General features: G+C 65.1%; 1 protein-coding gene across 5 annotated transcripts in view; it reads left to right on the top strand.

Moving 5' to 3' along the window:
* MEGF6 (multiple EGF like domains 6) overlaps positions 1–9,526 on the top strand; it is a 75,030-nt gene extending 65,504 nt beyond the window's left edge. For 2 of the 5 annotated variants that reach the window (XM_037062115.1, XM_037062119.1), the window contains 21 exons: positions 579–704; positions 1,166–1,297; positions 1,378–1,506; positions 1,634–1,765; positions 2,264–2,392; positions 2,475–2,603; positions 2,769–2,897; positions 3,149–3,277; positions 3,536–3,664; positions 3,905–4,033; positions 4,140–4,268; positions 4,451–4,582; positions 4,691–4,819; positions 5,249–5,377; positions 6,407–6,535; positions 6,664–6,792; positions 7,034–7,162; positions 7,289–7,417; positions 7,935–8,063; positions 8,601–8,648; positions 8,869–9,526. In XM_037062115.1, coding sequence (XP_036918010.1) covers positions 579–704; positions 1,166–1,297; positions 1,378–1,506; positions 1,634–1,765; positions 2,264–2,392; positions 2,475–2,603; positions 2,769–2,897; positions 3,149–3,277; positions 3,536–3,664; positions 3,905–4,033; positions 4,140–4,268; positions 4,451–4,582; positions 4,691–4,819; positions 5,249–5,377; positions 6,407–6,535; positions 6,664–6,792; positions 7,034–7,162; positions 7,289–7,417; positions 7,935–8,063; positions 8,601–8,648; positions 8,869–8,933 — 2,570 coding nt within the window. In that variant the 3' untranslated portion in view covers positions 8,934–9,526. Of the gene's footprint in view, positions 1–578; positions 705–1,165; positions 1,298–1,377; positions 1,507–1,633; positions 1,766–2,263; positions 2,393–2,474; positions 2,604–2,768; positions 2,898–3,148; positions 3,278–3,535; positions 3,665–3,904; positions 4,034–4,139; positions 4,269–4,450; positions 4,583–4,690; positions 4,820–5,248; positions 5,378–6,406; positions 6,536–6,663; positions 6,793–7,033; positions 7,163–7,288; positions 7,418–7,934; positions 8,068–8,600; positions 8,649–8,868 lie in introns of all 5 variants that reach the window. The other 3 variants (XM_037062116.1, XM_037062117.1, XM_037062118.1) reach the window with 3 other exon arrangements.
* The last annotated feature ends 5,994 nt before the right edge of the window (positions 9,527–15,520 follow it).

A 15,520-nucleotide genomic window follows, 5' to 3' on the forward strand; every position in this document is an offset into this window, starting at 1 on the left:
GGCCTGGGGCAGCTTCCCGCCTTCCTTTTCTGGGGGAGCAGCGTCCGCATGGGTCCCCCGAGCTGAGGCAGACACGGGGCGCACTCACCAGGTGGAGCTGGGGGTCAAGGCACCCACATTCCTTCCTGAGGCCCTGCTCCCATCAAACCGTCCTGGGCCATTCCTGCCCGAACCCTCCCACCCCTCAGCTGGGGGCGGGGCACAGTGGGGGGCCCAGGGGACCCAGGTGGCAGGAGGAAGGGCAGAGCCACTGCCACCTGCTCCTAGGTGCTCTCCAGGGTCCCAGATGCCCGCTACTGCCTGAGCCTGGCCCTCTGGCAGCCCTGCCCCCCGCCCTGCCCCACTCCATCCTCCAGGGGGACCCTCACCCTGGGCCATGTAGATAGACCCCTCCCACCGTGCCCCGTGTCCCTCGCCCTGCCCACTCCGAGACCACCCTGCTCCCCTAGGGGACCTCTAGGGGGTGTGTCCAGCAGCCCTGCTGGGCCAGGAAACAGGGGCCAGGGCAGGGGATCTGGGGGAGGAGCACAGCTGCCCCTGTGGGTGGCTGAGGCCCGTCGTGTCCCCTGCCCCCACAGAGTGCCCAGCAGGGACATTTGGTGTGAACTGCTCGGGCTCCTGCTCCTGCGGGGGGGCCCCCTGCAACAGGGTCACCGGGCAGTGCCTGTGCCCAGCTGGGCGGACGGGGGACGCCTGTGGGGAAGGTGAGTGGCAGGCACGTCCTGGGCCCCCTCACCTCCCTGTGCACCGCATCTCTCTGGTGGGGCCCCAGTCCCTGGCCCTGGTCACAGAGCCCAGCCCGGGCTTCTGACCCCAGGCCCATTAGCAGCAGCTGCAGGACCCCCCTGACCCCCTGAAGCCTGGGAGTGAGGCCACCCTGTGGGCTGTGCCCATGGGAGATGCCGGGAGCCTCATCCTCGGTGTGGGTCGGCCGGCAGAACCCCGGCACTTCCCAGGGGCCCTGGGGTTCGCCCTGCAGGCTGCGCGTTTCCTGCACGGGGGTCTGATGGGCCCCCTCGCCTGCTGGGCCACCCCAGGCTGGGTCGCCCCTTCGGGCGGTGGCGGCGACCCATCCCTCCCACTCCCACTTTGGTGCACGGGGTTCGTTGCTGTGCCAGACGCCCAGCAAAGCCCTGGGGAGAGTGACTGGCTATGGGGGGGCTAGATTGCCCCGAGGGCCGCTGGGGGCTCGGCTGCCAGGAGATCTGCCCAGCGTGTGAGCACGGAGCTGCCTGCGAGCCTGAGACTGGAGCCTGCCGGTGCCGCCCCGGCTACACGGGCAGCCTCTGCCAGGATGGTGAGTGCCGCACGCTGGCCCTGAGCCCCTGCCTGGGAGCTGCGGCCCCCGCCCCTGCTCACCCTCCTCCACACCTGCAGCGTGCCCCGCAGGCTGGTTTGGGCCTGGCTGCCATGCACGCTGCTCCTGCGCCAACGACGGGCACTGTGACCCGGCGACTGGGCGTTGCAGCTGCGCCCCCGGGTGGACCGGCCTCAGCTGCCAGAGAGGTAGGTGGCCACGTCCAGCACCCCTGCCCCTGGAGAGTTCTCCACCCGGCACCTGGGGGGCTGGGAGTCCGAGGGCTCTGGCCGGGCCTACGCAGGGCCTACGCAGGGTGACGGGGGTCTGTTGCAGCCTGTGACAGCGGACGCTGGGGACCTGACTGCAGCCACACCTGCAACTGCAGCGCAGGCCACGGGGGCTGCGACGCCGTCAATGGCTCCTGCCTGTGCGAGGCGGGCTACCTGGGCCCGCGGTGTGAGCAGCGTGAGTGCACTGTGTACGCCGACGCTCTAGCACACAGAGTGCGCCCTGGACACACACATGCGTGCCCACACTAGACGTTTGCACACATACACACGTGCACACACATACAAGTGTCTGGGGCCCTGCCCACTCCTCCTACAACAGCAGGGGGTCTACTTACCCAAACTCACACCCCGTGGGCCCCGAGAGCAGGGGCCAGTGTGGCTGCTAAGGACTGAGGGCCGTGCCTTCCTCCTGTGCCCCCTGCCTGTGGCTGGGTAGGGAGACGAGCCAGGCCTGGGGCAAGTCCTCTTCCAGTGTCCCCAAAGTCCCCCCAGGGCTCCTGCCCCCTGGGGCTCAGTTCCTGCTTGGGCGGGGTGGGGGGAGGAGGGGAGCCCAGCACCCTGGGGCAGGAAGGGGCTTCCGTCCTGCCCGCTCCGGGGTGGCGGAGGCCCAGGCAGGACAGGGTGAAGCTCCCCAATCTGCTGGCTGATGGTGGGCCGGGGCTGTGTGTCTCAGGGTGTCCCCAAGGCCGCTTTGGGCCGGGCTGTGAGCGGCGGTGCCGGTGTGAGCACGGGGGTGCCTGTGACCACGTCAGTGGGGCCTGTACCTGCACAGCTGGCTGGAGGGGCACCTTCTGTGAGCGAGGTGAGCAGGAGCGGGCCCCAGGCCAGGGGAGGGGCAGGGTCTGGTGAGCTGGCCGTGGCCTGTCACCACCCCTCCCCCGCAGCTTGCCCGGCCGGCTTCTTTGGACTGGACTGCCACCATGCCTGTGACTGCGCCACCGGGGTGCCCTGCGACGCTGCGAGTGGCGCCTGTCTCTGCCCCGAGGGCCGCTGGGGCCCCCGCTGCGCCCAGAGTGCGTGAGGCCCTGTCAGCCCGCACTTCGCCCACAAAGGCCGGTGTGGTGGCCCCTACTCGAAGTGACCCTGAGTGATGCCCAGGCCAGAGAGAGGGGCCGCCCCTCCCAGGTCTGCGTCCCTGACCTCTGACCCCTGACCCCTGGCCTCTGGCCTCTCTGCAGCCTGCCCGGCCTTCACCTACGGGCACAATTGTAGCCAGGCCTGCTCCTGCTTCAACGGGGCCTCCTGTGACCCAGTCCATGGGCAGTGCCACTGTGGCCCTGGCTGGATGGGCCCCAGCTGCCTGCAGGGTAAGCCCTGCCCAGCACCCTGGGGCCACCTGGACTCTGGGGGAGGGAAGGACAGTGGCTACTGAGGCCTCACGACCCCCCCACAGCTGGGGTGGTGAGCACGGGTGGCCCGGGGCAGGTGGTCCAAGGGGGCGCAGAGGAGAGGTCTCCGCCCTGCATTTGATGTTGGGCTTTGGGCTGCCCCCCCCCGCCCCTACAGAGAGAGGGCCCGGCGGGTGGGGGCTGCACCCACCCTGGCCCTCTGTCCCCAGCCTGCCCCGCGGGTCTGCACGGCGAGAACTGTGAGCACGCCTGCCTCTGTCAGAACGGTGGCACCTGCGACCCTGTCTCAGGCAACTGCACCTGCCCCGAGGGCTGGGCTGGCCTGGCCTGTGAGGAGGGTGAGCACTGGATGGGCAGAGGAGTGTGGGGGACCCTGGGGGGCTATGGGAGCCAGGGCTGACACCCCGATGGGCCCCTGTCAGCCCCCTCCCTCTGTGGCCAAAGCTGGCTCCCTGCTTAGGGTGGGGACAGCATCCTGGGTGTGGCCTCTGGCCTGCAGTGTAAGCACAGGGACACGGGACCCCAGGCTTTGGGTGGGCCCCAGGGTCAGAGCTGGCCCCAGGATGTGGGACCCCCGCCTGTCTCCACGCCTGCAGAGTGCCTCCCAGGGCACTTTGGAGCCAGCTGCCAGCACGGCTGCGGGTGCCTCAATGGCGGCCTCTGTGACCGGCACATAGGCAGCTGCCTCTGCCCCGCTGGCTGGACGGGGGACAAGTGTCAGAGCCGTGAGTGGGACAGGTTGGGGGCGGTGCAAGGGGCTCAGAGGCCCTGCTGGCCCAGCGGCGGGGGGAAGGGGGGCAGCCTCAGCTGCTCTCCAGGAGTGGGGTCCTCAGCAGGTGGTTGGGTATCCTGTGGGGGTGGGGCTCCTGTTTGGGCTGCCCAGGGCGCCCCTGTGAGAGGGTCTTGGCCCCCGAAGCGAGACTGGAGGCAGGTGGCCCCACCCACTTCCCATCTCCCCCCTGCAGCCTGTGCCGAGGGCACGTTCGGGGCTCGCTGTGAGGAGCGATGTGCCTGCCGGCGGGGAGCCACCTGCCACCCCACCACTGGGATCTGCCTCTGCCCCCCGGGACGGAGGGGCTTGCGCTGTGACGTTGGTGAGCCCCAGCTCTGCCAGCACCGTGGGTGGGTCCTCTGCCCTGGAAGCCCTGCAGGCCCGTGCTGTTCCCAGGGCTCTGCACCCCAGCGCGCATCTTCCTGCAGCCTGCCCACGTGGCTGGTTCGGAGAGGCCTGTGCCCAGCGCTGCCGGTGCCCGCCGGACACCGCCTGCCACCATGTCACTGGAGAGTGCCGCTGTCCCCCGGGCTTCACTGGGCCTGGCTGTGAACAGGGTAGGCAACTGAGCTGGGCGGGCCCCGGGTGGTGGGGAGCTCTGTCCTGATGTGACCTGGGACTCAGGCTGGGTGTCCTCCTGGGTTGGGCTTGAGACCTCCCACCAAGAGGGGCACAGAGGCGGCTCTGGGAGGACGGCCGTTCCGGGGCTGAGCTGGACTTGTGCCCTGCCCTAACCCAGCCTGCCCGCCGGGCACCTTTGGGGAGAACTGTGGGCAGAAGTGCCGGTGTCCTAGCAAGAACCAGGTCTGCGACCCTGCCTCGGGCGTCTGCGTGTGTGCAGCTGGTTACCGCGGTGCCGGCTGCCGGCAACGTGAGTGCTGCCCGAACCGCCAACCTGGCGTCCTCGTGTGGGTGGTGGGGCGGTGGAAGGCCAGGGGGTCTGCGCTGAGGGGTATGCCAGCGCCTCCTCCCCCTGCAGGGTGCCCCCCCGGGCACTTCGGGTCCGGTTGTGAGCAGCTGTGTGGATGTCTCAATGGGGGGTCCTGTGACGCAGCCACGGGCACCTGCCGCTGCCCCACTGGCTTCCTGGGTGCCGACTGTGGCCTCTGTGAGTGCTGGGTTGGGGGTGGCTCCTTCCTGTACCTTGGTGGGCACCGCCCCTCGGGTCTGTGGGGAGGACAGCCCCTTGCCTGCCCACCATCCCAGTCCTCCTGCGGGCCCCAGGCGGGGCGAGGCTGGGGGGTCCCTACAGGCTGCATCCCCTCCTGGGTGGTGCCTGCCGGGGCGGTGCATGGCCATGCAGAGGCCAGCGGGCATGCTGGCAAGGACAGGGCTTTGCTCTGAGTCACATGGGGACTTCCCGCCTGTCTGGGATGCCGGCCGGGCGTGATGGAGGCCCCGGTGACTCACTGGGCCCCCAGCTGAGCCTTCAGGGGACAGGGGTGCAGGAACACTCCTCCCTTCCCCACCCTGTCCCCACGTGGCGGACAGAAGGGGGTCCAGCCTGGGACTGCACCCTTCCATTTCTTCCCGGCAGCCTGTCCACAGGGCCGCTTTGGCCTCGGCTGTGCCCACCTGTGCAGCTGTGGGCAGGGGGCGACCTGTGACCCCGTGACCGGCAAGTGCACCTGCCCGCCTGGGAGGACCGGCACCCACTGCGAGCACGGTGAGTGCGGCTTGTGGCCTCGGGCGCTCCCGGGTGTCCTTCCACCAGCCATGGGGCGGAGCAGCAGGGCCTATTCCTGCCCCGGAGCCCTCCCTGCCCCTGCCAAGTGCGCCGTGGGGTAAGCAAGCCCCTGCCGGTGCTGACAGCAGCTCGGGTCAGTGGACCATCCGACACCACCCCACACCTTCCCTTGACCATGGCTCCCAACGCAGGCTGTCGAGCGGCCCCTTCACATCCCTGGGTCCGGTGGGGCGGCACAGGGTCTCTCTGGCCCCGTAGTGGGAGGTGTCGGGTGGCTGTTCAGTCTGAGATTGGAGCCAGCCTGAATCTCCTGGCTGATGTCCCCTTGGGGTGGGGTTCCTCCGGCCAGGCCCTTTCCTCTGGGCTGAGGGCCTGGGCCCTGGTGGAGGGGGTCCTGGAGCACAGGCTTTGGTGGAGAAGCAGGGTGACCCTGGGATTGGTCACAGAGCTGACACTCACAATGGCATGTGGGTCGCCACCACCACAGCCACTGCCCCTGAGCCTGGCTCTCCGTAAGATCCGAGCCAACTGCCGCCCTCCCGGTCCTCACAGAGGGCCAGTGACATGCCCTGCTTCTCAGCAAAGAGTCAGGAGCCCCAGGACCTGGCTCCAGCTGGGTACATCCTCGCCCTGGAGAACAGCAGCTTTGGGTCAATCAGATGTGAACAGGGGCCCTGGAGTGCAGGGTGCACCTGTGCAGAGAGCTGCCCCTTCCGGAAAGGCTTCCCCGACCCTCTTTTGCCGGCTGGGCTGCCGCCCAGAGCCCCTGGAGGGGCTGGGCTGCCGCCCAGAGCCCCTGGAGGGCCTGGGCCCCTTGCCCCGCAAGTTGCCCTCAGCTCTGATCAGGCCTGGCCTGTGCTGACAGGTGACTGGGTAGCACGTGGGTGGCATCACTCCCTGGCCCCTGTGCGGGAGATGTTTGTTGAATGCGTGTGGGACCCAGTGGGGAAGTGGCTCGGAGCATGGCCAGCCCCAGGCCAGAGCTCCTAGCATGGCTTCTGTCTGCAGACTGTCCCCAAGACCGGTTTGGCATGAGCTGTGAGCACACGTGTACCTGCAGAAACGGGGGCTTGTGCCACCCAGCCAACGGCAGCTGCTCCTGTGGCCTGGGCTGGACAGGGCTGCACTGTGAGCTGGGTGAGTGTCCAGGCCAGCTGGGCAGGCCGGAGGGCAGGCTCCTGGCCGCCTGAATCAGGCCAGCGCCCCAGGGGCCGCCCCGGGGTCCCTGCTTCCGAGGCGGGAGGCCGACACGCTGTTCTCTCCAGCCTGCCCCGCCGGGCGCTACGGGGCCGCCTGCCACCTGGAGTGCTCCTGCCGCCACAACGGCACCTGCGAGGCCAGCACGGGCGCCTGCCGCTGCCGCCCCGGCTTCTACGGCCAGGCCTGTGAGCACTGTGAGTCACGTGGGCAGGCCCCGGCCCCGCGCCCACTCCTCCCACTCACGTCAGGGATCTGAGCCGAGTCTGGCCCCAGATCACGTGGGGTCGTACTGGAGCCCGTGGCGCTCCCACCCGAGTCCCGGCTGTGACGGGGGAGCCAGGCAGTGGTGGGAGGAAGTGGGAGCCCAGGCCTCTGAACCCAGTCCTTTGCTCACCCGGCAAACTGAGGCAGGAGCTCTAACCGGTCCTCCCTCAGCCTGTCCCCCTGGCTTCCACGGGGCTGGCTGCCAGGAGCTGTGCAAGTGCCAACGTGGAGCCCCCTGCCACCCGGCCAGCGGCCAGTGTCTCTGCCCTGCTGGCTTCCGAGGCCGGTTCTGCGAGAGCGGTGAGTGCTGCAAACCCACCCTCACCTCGCCCTGTCCTCGCCTGGCCCTGTCCTCGCCTGGCCCTGCCCTCGCCCAGTCTGGGGTGGGGCAGACGGAGACACTGAGCCCCCCGCCCCCCCACCCAGGGTGTGAGCCAGGCTCATTCGGGGAGGGCTGCCACCAGCGGTGTGACTGTGAGGAAGGGGCTGGCTGTGACCCCGTCACTGGCCACTGCTTGTGTCCCCCAGGACGCAGGGGGCCTACCTGCAGCCTTGGTGAGTCTGGGGTCCTGCTAGTGGGGGCACTAGTGTGGGTCTCTGCCTGTGGCCCATGACACTGGTCCAGCCTCACAAGGGCTGTGCCCAGGTCTGGGCTCCTTGTTCTTCTGTTCCCGACTCTGTGGGGGCAGCGGCTCCGGGCACCTCCCCCCACTGTCTGGCCACGTCCTGTCCTCAGATGACCTCTGCCCAGGGTGAAGGCTGAGGTCATGGAAAGAGACCCCCCTGAGGTGGGAAGGGGACCTTCCTGATCTGCAGCCACCACCGGCGGGGACAGGAGGGGCCGTCCCGGATGTGGTCCTGCCCTGGGGGTGCACCCCTTTGCCCGTGCTGGGCCTGGGCAGGACCTGGGGCCTGGGATCCCGGGCAGGTGCTCGTGGCCTGGCACTTGCCCACATGAGAGCTCCCACGGGGAAGGGAAACTAGGCTTGGGGTTTTGCCCCTGCAGAGGGTGGCCTGGCTGGGGCTGGCAGGGATGGCGCTCAGCCTTGTCTTCCCCGTCCCACCCCCACAGACTGCAGACCTGGCTTCTTTGGCCCGGGCTGTGTGCTGCGCTGTGACTGTGGGGGTGGGGCCGACTGCGACCCCATCAGTGGCCAGTGTCACTGCGTGGATGGCTACACAGGGCCCACGTGCCGGCAAGGTGAGTCAGACTCCTGGGGAGAGAGGGACAAGGACACTGGGCCCCAAGCCCCGCCCCAGACCCAGGCCTGTCCTCTCTCCCTGTCCAGGTGGCACCCTGGCTGTTGAGAGAAGAGTAACCCTGCAGCCAGGGGCCTTGGAGCAGGGCTTGGCTCGCTGCCCACCCCAGGCAGCCCCACCCTCTTCAGCCCCAGATGGGCTCCTCCAACTTGGGGCAGGGCCAGGAAGATGGGGCCAACCCTGCTCAGGGTATAGCGGTGGCCATGGCGGCACCTGGTGGTCAGGTGTGGCACTGCACCACAGGCCCATCACCCCGCAGCCGCCTTGACCTCAGACAGGCTGCCTTGTGTGCTGGGTGCCTGTAGTGAAGCCCCCCATCCACCCAAAATCCGGACAAGGAGGGCTGGGAGCGCTCATTTCGGGAGGGTAGAGGCCCCGCTGCCTGCACAGGAGGGGATCCTTGTAGGCCCGGGTTTCCCATCACTGGGGTCCCCCCAGGAGTGGGGCTCTGAGATGATTGCCGTCTCTCTGTGTTCAGGTGGGCCACCCCAGCTCCCTGGGGTCCCGTTCCCAGCCCTGAGTCCAGGTAAGGGGCCGGGGGCATTGGGCGGTGTCACTGGTACGTCATCAGCAGCAGACTGAGGCCAGAGGAGGAAGAGGCTCAGGCGCTCACGTGACATCCGACCCTCAGAGAACGGCCCAGGGGAGGCTGGGAGGGGCTGCTGGAGCTGGTGAGGGGAGGTGGGGGGAGTGGGAGGCGCCCCTGCCTTCGCCTGGGGCTGACCCTCGGCCTCTTGTCCTCGCAGCAGCCGCACACACAGCCCCTCCTAGACCAGCGCCCACGCTGCACAGCAGTGCAGAGGACCGCTAGCTCAGATGCAGCGAGGTGCCCCTCCAGTGCCGCGCCAAGGGGACCCGGGGGCTTTGGTGACTTCCGAGGTGGGACACCGTGGGCCAGGACTGCGGCCCACCCTTGCTTCTGAGGGCCGTGGACAGCCATGCAGCCTCTCCATCCGCAAGGACCTGCAGGGATCACCCGGCCTACAGGAGGGAAGCTCTGCCTGGTGAAGCTGCTCCAGCCCGGAGCCCAGGCCAGTGGACAGGTGGCCTGTGTGGAGGGGGCCCGCCCCTCTGGCCCACCAGCTGGCTCAGACTGCTGGCCGCTGGGGATACAGGTGCAGCCCTGGGGCCCCTGCGCCCTGAGCAGGCTCTTTGGTGCTAGGCCTTGGGACTGGTGCAGCCCGCCTGTTCCCTGCAAGTGCCACCGGCCGTATTTATAGGATGGTATTTATGGGCAGCCAGACACGCCCTCTGCACCCCTGGGCGCTGGAAGGCTGCCTGTCTCCTGCCTGCCCCAGGAAGCCCGGACTGGGGACTGCGGGGCCCTGAGGGACCTCGGGGCGGTGGGCTCTGGTACTTTGTGAACCCAGTGAGTTAAAGGAGCAGCGCTGCTCATGGCCTGTGCGTGTACTTCTCGCGACGCCTCCCAGGTGCAGGGGTTGGATGGTCCTCGCCAGGAGCCTCCGCTGACTGGGGCAGCCCGACCAGTCCCGGGCCCACTGGGCTCCTGCTCGTCCCTGGCCATGGGAGTGGGGCTGGGGCTACCCTGCTCCCCAGAGCTCTCGAGGGACAGCAGGGGCTGCTGCAGTAGAGGCGGGGGGTGGGGGTACGCCTACTAGACCATCGCACAGCTGAGGTGCCCGAGACCTGGGCAGCAGCTGGCTCCAGAGACTGCGGGCTGAGAGGTGCCCGACTCAAGGGTGGGGGTGGTGTGGGGGCAGTCCCTCTTGACCTCAGGCCAGAAACAGTGGGGGGCAGAGAACATCAAAGGGGCCTCGTCCAGTACAGAGGGTTGGACCCAGATTGTCACACCAGACACCCGGGGTCCGANACGCCTACTAGACCATCGCACAGCTGAGGTGCCCGAGACCTGGGCAGCAGCTGGCTCCAGAGACTGCGGGCTGAGAGGTGCCCGACTCAAGGGTGGGGGTGGTGTGGGGGCAGTCCCTCTTGACCTCAGGCCAGAAACAGTGGGGGGCAGAGAACATCAAAAGGGCCTCGGCCAGTACAGAGGGTTGGACCCAGATTGTCACACCAGACACCCGGGGTCCGAGCTCCAACGGCTATGGGGTGGGGGAACCTGGAGGAGCAAAGCACGGAGAGTCCTAGGAAGCCCTATCTCAACAGACAAGTGAGGAACTGGGGATAGAGGAGGAGGGAGGAGCCATGTGCTCAGACTCCAGTGAGTCAGGTAAACCTCCAGGAGCCTCAGGGAGGCAGGAGCAGGCAGTTACAGGCGAGCCCTCATGCAGCCCGGGTCGGGGTGTGGGGCAGACTCAGCTGTTCCGTGGGCTTCCCAGCCCAGGACACGCTCCCGGCAGGCAGCGGGGAGGCCGAGGGAGCGCAAGGAAGGGTGGGTGTCCGTCCGGCTGGGAGGAGGCCACTGACACGAGCCACGGTGAGCGTGGTCTCAGGTCCGAAGAGGCAGGTCTGAGACCGAAAGGGCTCCGCGTGCAGAAAAATTCAGGTCCAAAAGCCACACTCCCGAGGACGCCAGCAGCACCCGAAGAAAGAACAGGGGTCAGAGTGGCGTCAGACTTGGTCTCAGGAACGCTCCAAGCAGAGAGACACGGGGGGTGCTGTTTTCAACGTGTTTAAGAAAAACACTTGAAACAAATTAAAAAAAAAGATTTTATTTAATTTTAGTGGGGGGGAGGGAGGGAGAAAGAGAGGGAAACATCAGTGTGTGGTTGCCTCTCACGCGCCCCCTCCTGGGGACCTGGCCCAAAATCCAGGCCTGTGCCCTGACCAAGGAGGGAGCCGACAGGCAACCCTTTGGTTCTCAGGCCAGCGGCTCAATCCACTGAGCCACACAGCCGCGTGCAAACTTGCATTTACTCCTGCCGAGCCACAGGTGGCGAATACGAGGCCCACGGGCCGAGTCCCGCCCTCCACCTGGTTTTATCTGGCCCGGCAGGCACCTTGTTTCTACCCGTTGGCAGTGCCGAGCTCCTCGCCCCTGGTTAAGGAGCAGTTACATTCACACAGTCCTAAAATCACATTCCGCCCTTTGAAGGCAACCACAAGGCTGATGTGGCCCCTGGTGACAATGAGTGGGACACCCTTGTGCCAAACTGTCACCAAACCGCAAAGCCCAGGCTGCTCTTGGCAGTGCCCCCATGGAGATCTGCCCCAGGTCTCCTGGTGAGAAGGGGAAGAAGCGGGGTGACCCCCTGGTCACCCCTCCAAACAACCTAGGGATTCAGAGAGTCAAACGTCCAAGTTAACCGACGACAGAAACTCCAGACAGCCCCTCCCGAGAGGGCCGCGCGCCCAGCTGGCTCTGGCCGGAGCGAGACGCCGAGAGCGGTAGGTCGCGCAGCCGCCGGGAGACTGCAGGATGTTTAACTACCACCAGGGGGAGCCGTCCGCGCGGGAAGGCAGGGACGCAGGACGAGCTGAGGGGGAGCGCGCCCGCGAGGACCAGCCTCCCGGGTCCTACCCCTGAGAGCGCGGGGACTGGGACCTGGGCTCGAACAGGTTGCCTGCTCGCCGCACCTGTTCCGAATTGATTAAAAAGTAAACAGTGGGGGGTGTGGGGGGGAAGTAGGGAACAGGTGGGCCAATCCTAATGTAAATGGTTACAAGTGATCAGACAGTGGATCCCGGAGCCGCAGTGAACATCATTCACCATTATTCACGGTAAAAGGTGCGGTGTAGAACCATGCACACAAAGTGAACCCCAAAACCGCCAGGGCGGGAGTTTGAATATTTCAAGCTTAAAAGCGTCGTAAGGGACTGTGTAGATATGTACACAGCTACAGGCTCAAAATTCAACAGCAACGGCAATGTAACACGTAGAAATGAACAGCTGGCGATTTCAAAGTGCTGAGACCAAGAGGTTAAGCAAAACACCCGCAAGCAGCCCTGGCTGGGGTGGCTCAGTGGATTGAGCACTGACCTATGAATGGGAGGGTTATGGGTTCAATTCCCAGTCAGAGTACGGGCCTGGGTCCCCAGTAGGGGGCCTGCGAGAGGCAACCACACACGGACCTCTCTTCTTTCCTCTCCCTAAAAGCAAACAAAACCTTTTAAAGGTTTTATTTATTTTTAGAGAGGGGGAGGGAGAAAAAGGGGAACTACCGCCATGTGGTTGCCTCTACTGGGGACCCAGCCTACAACCCAGGCCTGTGCCCTGACTGGGAATCGAACCAGCAACCCTTTGGTTTAGCAGGCCAGTATTTAATCTGCTGAGCTATAACAGCCAGGACATGCTGAGTAGGCTTCAACACATACTATATTTTATGTTTATATTCCTATATTCACAGGAATATAAATGTATGTGCACATGTATATTAATGTGTATAAACTTTACACTCCATAAAAAACGTAACAAAATAAAAATTTCTTCAAAGACTAATAAAAAACTCTAGCAAGATTATTTTAAAGAAAAAAACGACAAAAATATAAGAAGAAAAATTAACTACAGACACAAGAATATGATCTTTTAAAAAAGGAATATTAGGAACAACTGTGTACCCGTACTTTAATAACAGAGAAACGGCTGTTTGGGGGAAAACACAAAATGCCAGGATTGGTGTGGGTGGAAAGAAAGCCCTTGAATAAACCAAGAACTTCAGCAAATGCAAACAATAATCAAAACTCGCTTCTCTTCCCCACCCCAGGAAAGTCCGGGGCGATGCCGGTGCAGGCGGTTGTGCCGACTTTGAAGACGCTGTAAACTTATTTGGATTATTCCAGAAACTTCAGAGGAAAACAGCCCGGCTGAGTCCACAAGGCCATCGGGAGCTTGGTCCTAAAACCGGTGTGAAGAGCGGTGCAAGTACGGAGAAATACAGGCTCTTTGTGCACAGGAAAATTCCAGATAAAACGTTAGCTCCTCCAGGAAATGTTTTTAAAATGCCGTCGAGTTCACCCAATGGGCCCTGGACTTCATTCAAAGGCCGGGGCAGTGTGAGGTCAGAAAGCGGGCCGGTGCGTCTGAGAGAGGGGAACCCGAGGGTCTCCTTGGTGGGGGTGATGGCGTGGGCAGAGTCCAGCCTCTGTGCAGGGCAGGCGTCCTCGGGGCACGGGATGGGGAGGGGTTGCGGCGTGTGCCTCTCATGGGAGGCACGTTGGATGGAGAAACCCGGGGCCTCGGGTCTGTCCGGGCAAAGCTGCCAGGGCTGCCCTGCGCACCTCACACCTGTTGGGCCCCGCCTTCTCTCCTCGCATTATTTATCATGGGTCTCCGTGCCCTGATTGGACAGCCTGTATGCCTGGTCCTTCCCCACCAGGGCACAGCATCGGGGGCCGTGGGCTCTGCTTGCTTCAGGCAGGATCACCGGGTGGGTGCACTTGCCGCCTTGGGTTTCAGGGGCAGACTGCGGATTTCAGGGGCAGCTTACAGAGAAGCTGAAGGGGCCAGCAGACCTGCTGCCGGACCCGTGAGCGCCCGGCCAGGTGGGCCCCACGTCATCCAGGTGTGTCAGATGTAGGAACCCACACACGTCGACCGGCCAGGCCAACTAGGAAACAGAGTAAGCTGCAGTTCGAGGTGGCAGCAAAGCCCGTCAGCATCGGGAGGCCGCCTGGCAACGGGGATTTGCGGCGCTCTCAGCGAGTTCAGACCTAGTGGGAACAGCACTTGAGGACGTCCGCTCTCTCCGGCTTATCTTCATGTCCCATGGCGTCCCAGTCTGTCAGAGATGCAGCCAGGGGCCAGCAAGGGTATGGACAGACGGATGGAGGAGTGGAGACCTGCAGCCCAGACTTCACTGAGTAGGGTTCCACTCCCAAGGGCCCAAATTTGGGGAGGCCAAGGACTGTCATCAAGACTTGGGGAAGGAGGGGGGCCCGATGCAGACACCTGCGGGCAGCCTGGCATGCCTGGAACCCTGAGGGGCTTGGCACAGTGCCCTGCCTGCCCCCAGGGGCTGTAGAGGGAGATGAAATCCCCAGGAGAAGACAAGTGGGGGAGGTGGAAACCTGACACAAGGCGGCGGTGGTTCGGGTTAGAGCAGCAGAGAGAGACTGAGGCCGTGCAGGGACGAGCGGCAAGAACGAGGACACAGGAGCCCACAGCCCTCAGAGCAAACCCGTCTACAGGGGTGGGAGGGGCTCAGCTTCCGGGCCAGTGCCCCGCAGACACAGGCTCGGGTGCCTCAGGCCACAAGGTCACATGGGTGGGCTGGCCTCCTCGGTGTCTGGGCACAGGCTTTGCCGGGATTGGCTGCTGTCCTCAGAAGCGTCACTGTCTCCCCGCAAACCTGCCAACCCCGGCAGTGGGCAAAGGGGCTTTGGGCCTCAGTTTCCTCACTGGCGGCAAGGGGGCCCAATTCCACTTGGGACGGTTCCTGTCCTGAGCTGGCCTGGCCTGGCCCTCCCTGGATGGACCCAGCCACCCAACAGCTCCTGGTGGCCACCACCCACGGCCCCAGTGTCCTGGGACATCCTTCCTCCGGACTGTTGCTTGTGAGGTACACGGGACTTCCACCACGGCAGATCTGGGGCTGCGCCCCTGCCCCAGGTCATGAACTCCAGGCTGTGGCATCTGGGCTGTCCAAGGCCCCATCGCCCCATTAGCTGACACGGTACCAGGCAGAGCATGGGCAGTGGGTCAGCGTGAGCTCCGGGGCCAATGGCAAGCACAGGCAGGCTGCGCCCTGGCTCCTGTACCAGGGGCACACACGCACTGGTACCCACATACGTGTACCCCTACACACACAAATCCACCTGTGCACACACAAACAGGCTCCGCCCCCATGCCACTCCAGGGACCGTGGGCAGTGAACCCAGTTCACAGGCAGGAAAACCAAGGCCCCAGATTCCCACCTGTCCAGAAGTGAGGGCCAGAACCCTGGTGGCCCAGTGCCCCAGGCCATGCCCCTCCCTGAGCCCTGGTCTGGCCCCATACCACACCCCCCCATGCCAGGAACCTCCTGCCCAGGATGGCCCTGCTTGGGCTCTGACTTGGGCTGTGGAGGTCCCCTTGGCGGTCAGTGGGACGGAGTTGCCCCTCACTCCTGGTGCTGAACAGGGTAGGAGAAGCTCCACCCCCTGCCCCTCACCCAGGCCTGTCCTCCGATGCCTGGGCCTGCAGCAGACCACCGGGACAGAGGGACAGAGGCAGGCTCCCCGACCACCCACTTCCAGGGGAGGCGGGATGCGCCGCCCCAGCTTTTATAGGGAAGCCATTGCCCGGCGGGGTGTGGCAGACACTCAGCATGCCGAGAGCCCCCACCCCAGGGATGGCACTGCCAGCTGGGAGGGGGGCACACATGGGGCAGGTAGGCCTCGGCCTCGCCACCCAGAAAATCCACCTGCACGTCCCCTTAGGCTCTGTTGTCCTTGAGCCCCCAGACCCAACAGCCTTGCCCATGATGCCCGCTGGACAGGCAAGTGAGGGTCAACAATGAGCTTGCAGTGACCATGAACAGGCACCCAAAAAGTGACCGA

Source organism: Sturnira hondurensis, unplaced genomic scaffold, assembly GCF_014824575.4.
Source record: "Sturnira hondurensis isolate 20B ecotype Veracruz unplaced genomic scaffold, ASM1482457v3 Scaffold0013931, whole genome shotgun sequence".
Taxonomy (NCBI): Eukaryota; Metazoa; Chordata; class Mammalia; order Chiroptera; family Phyllostomidae; genus Sturnira; species Sturnira hondurensis.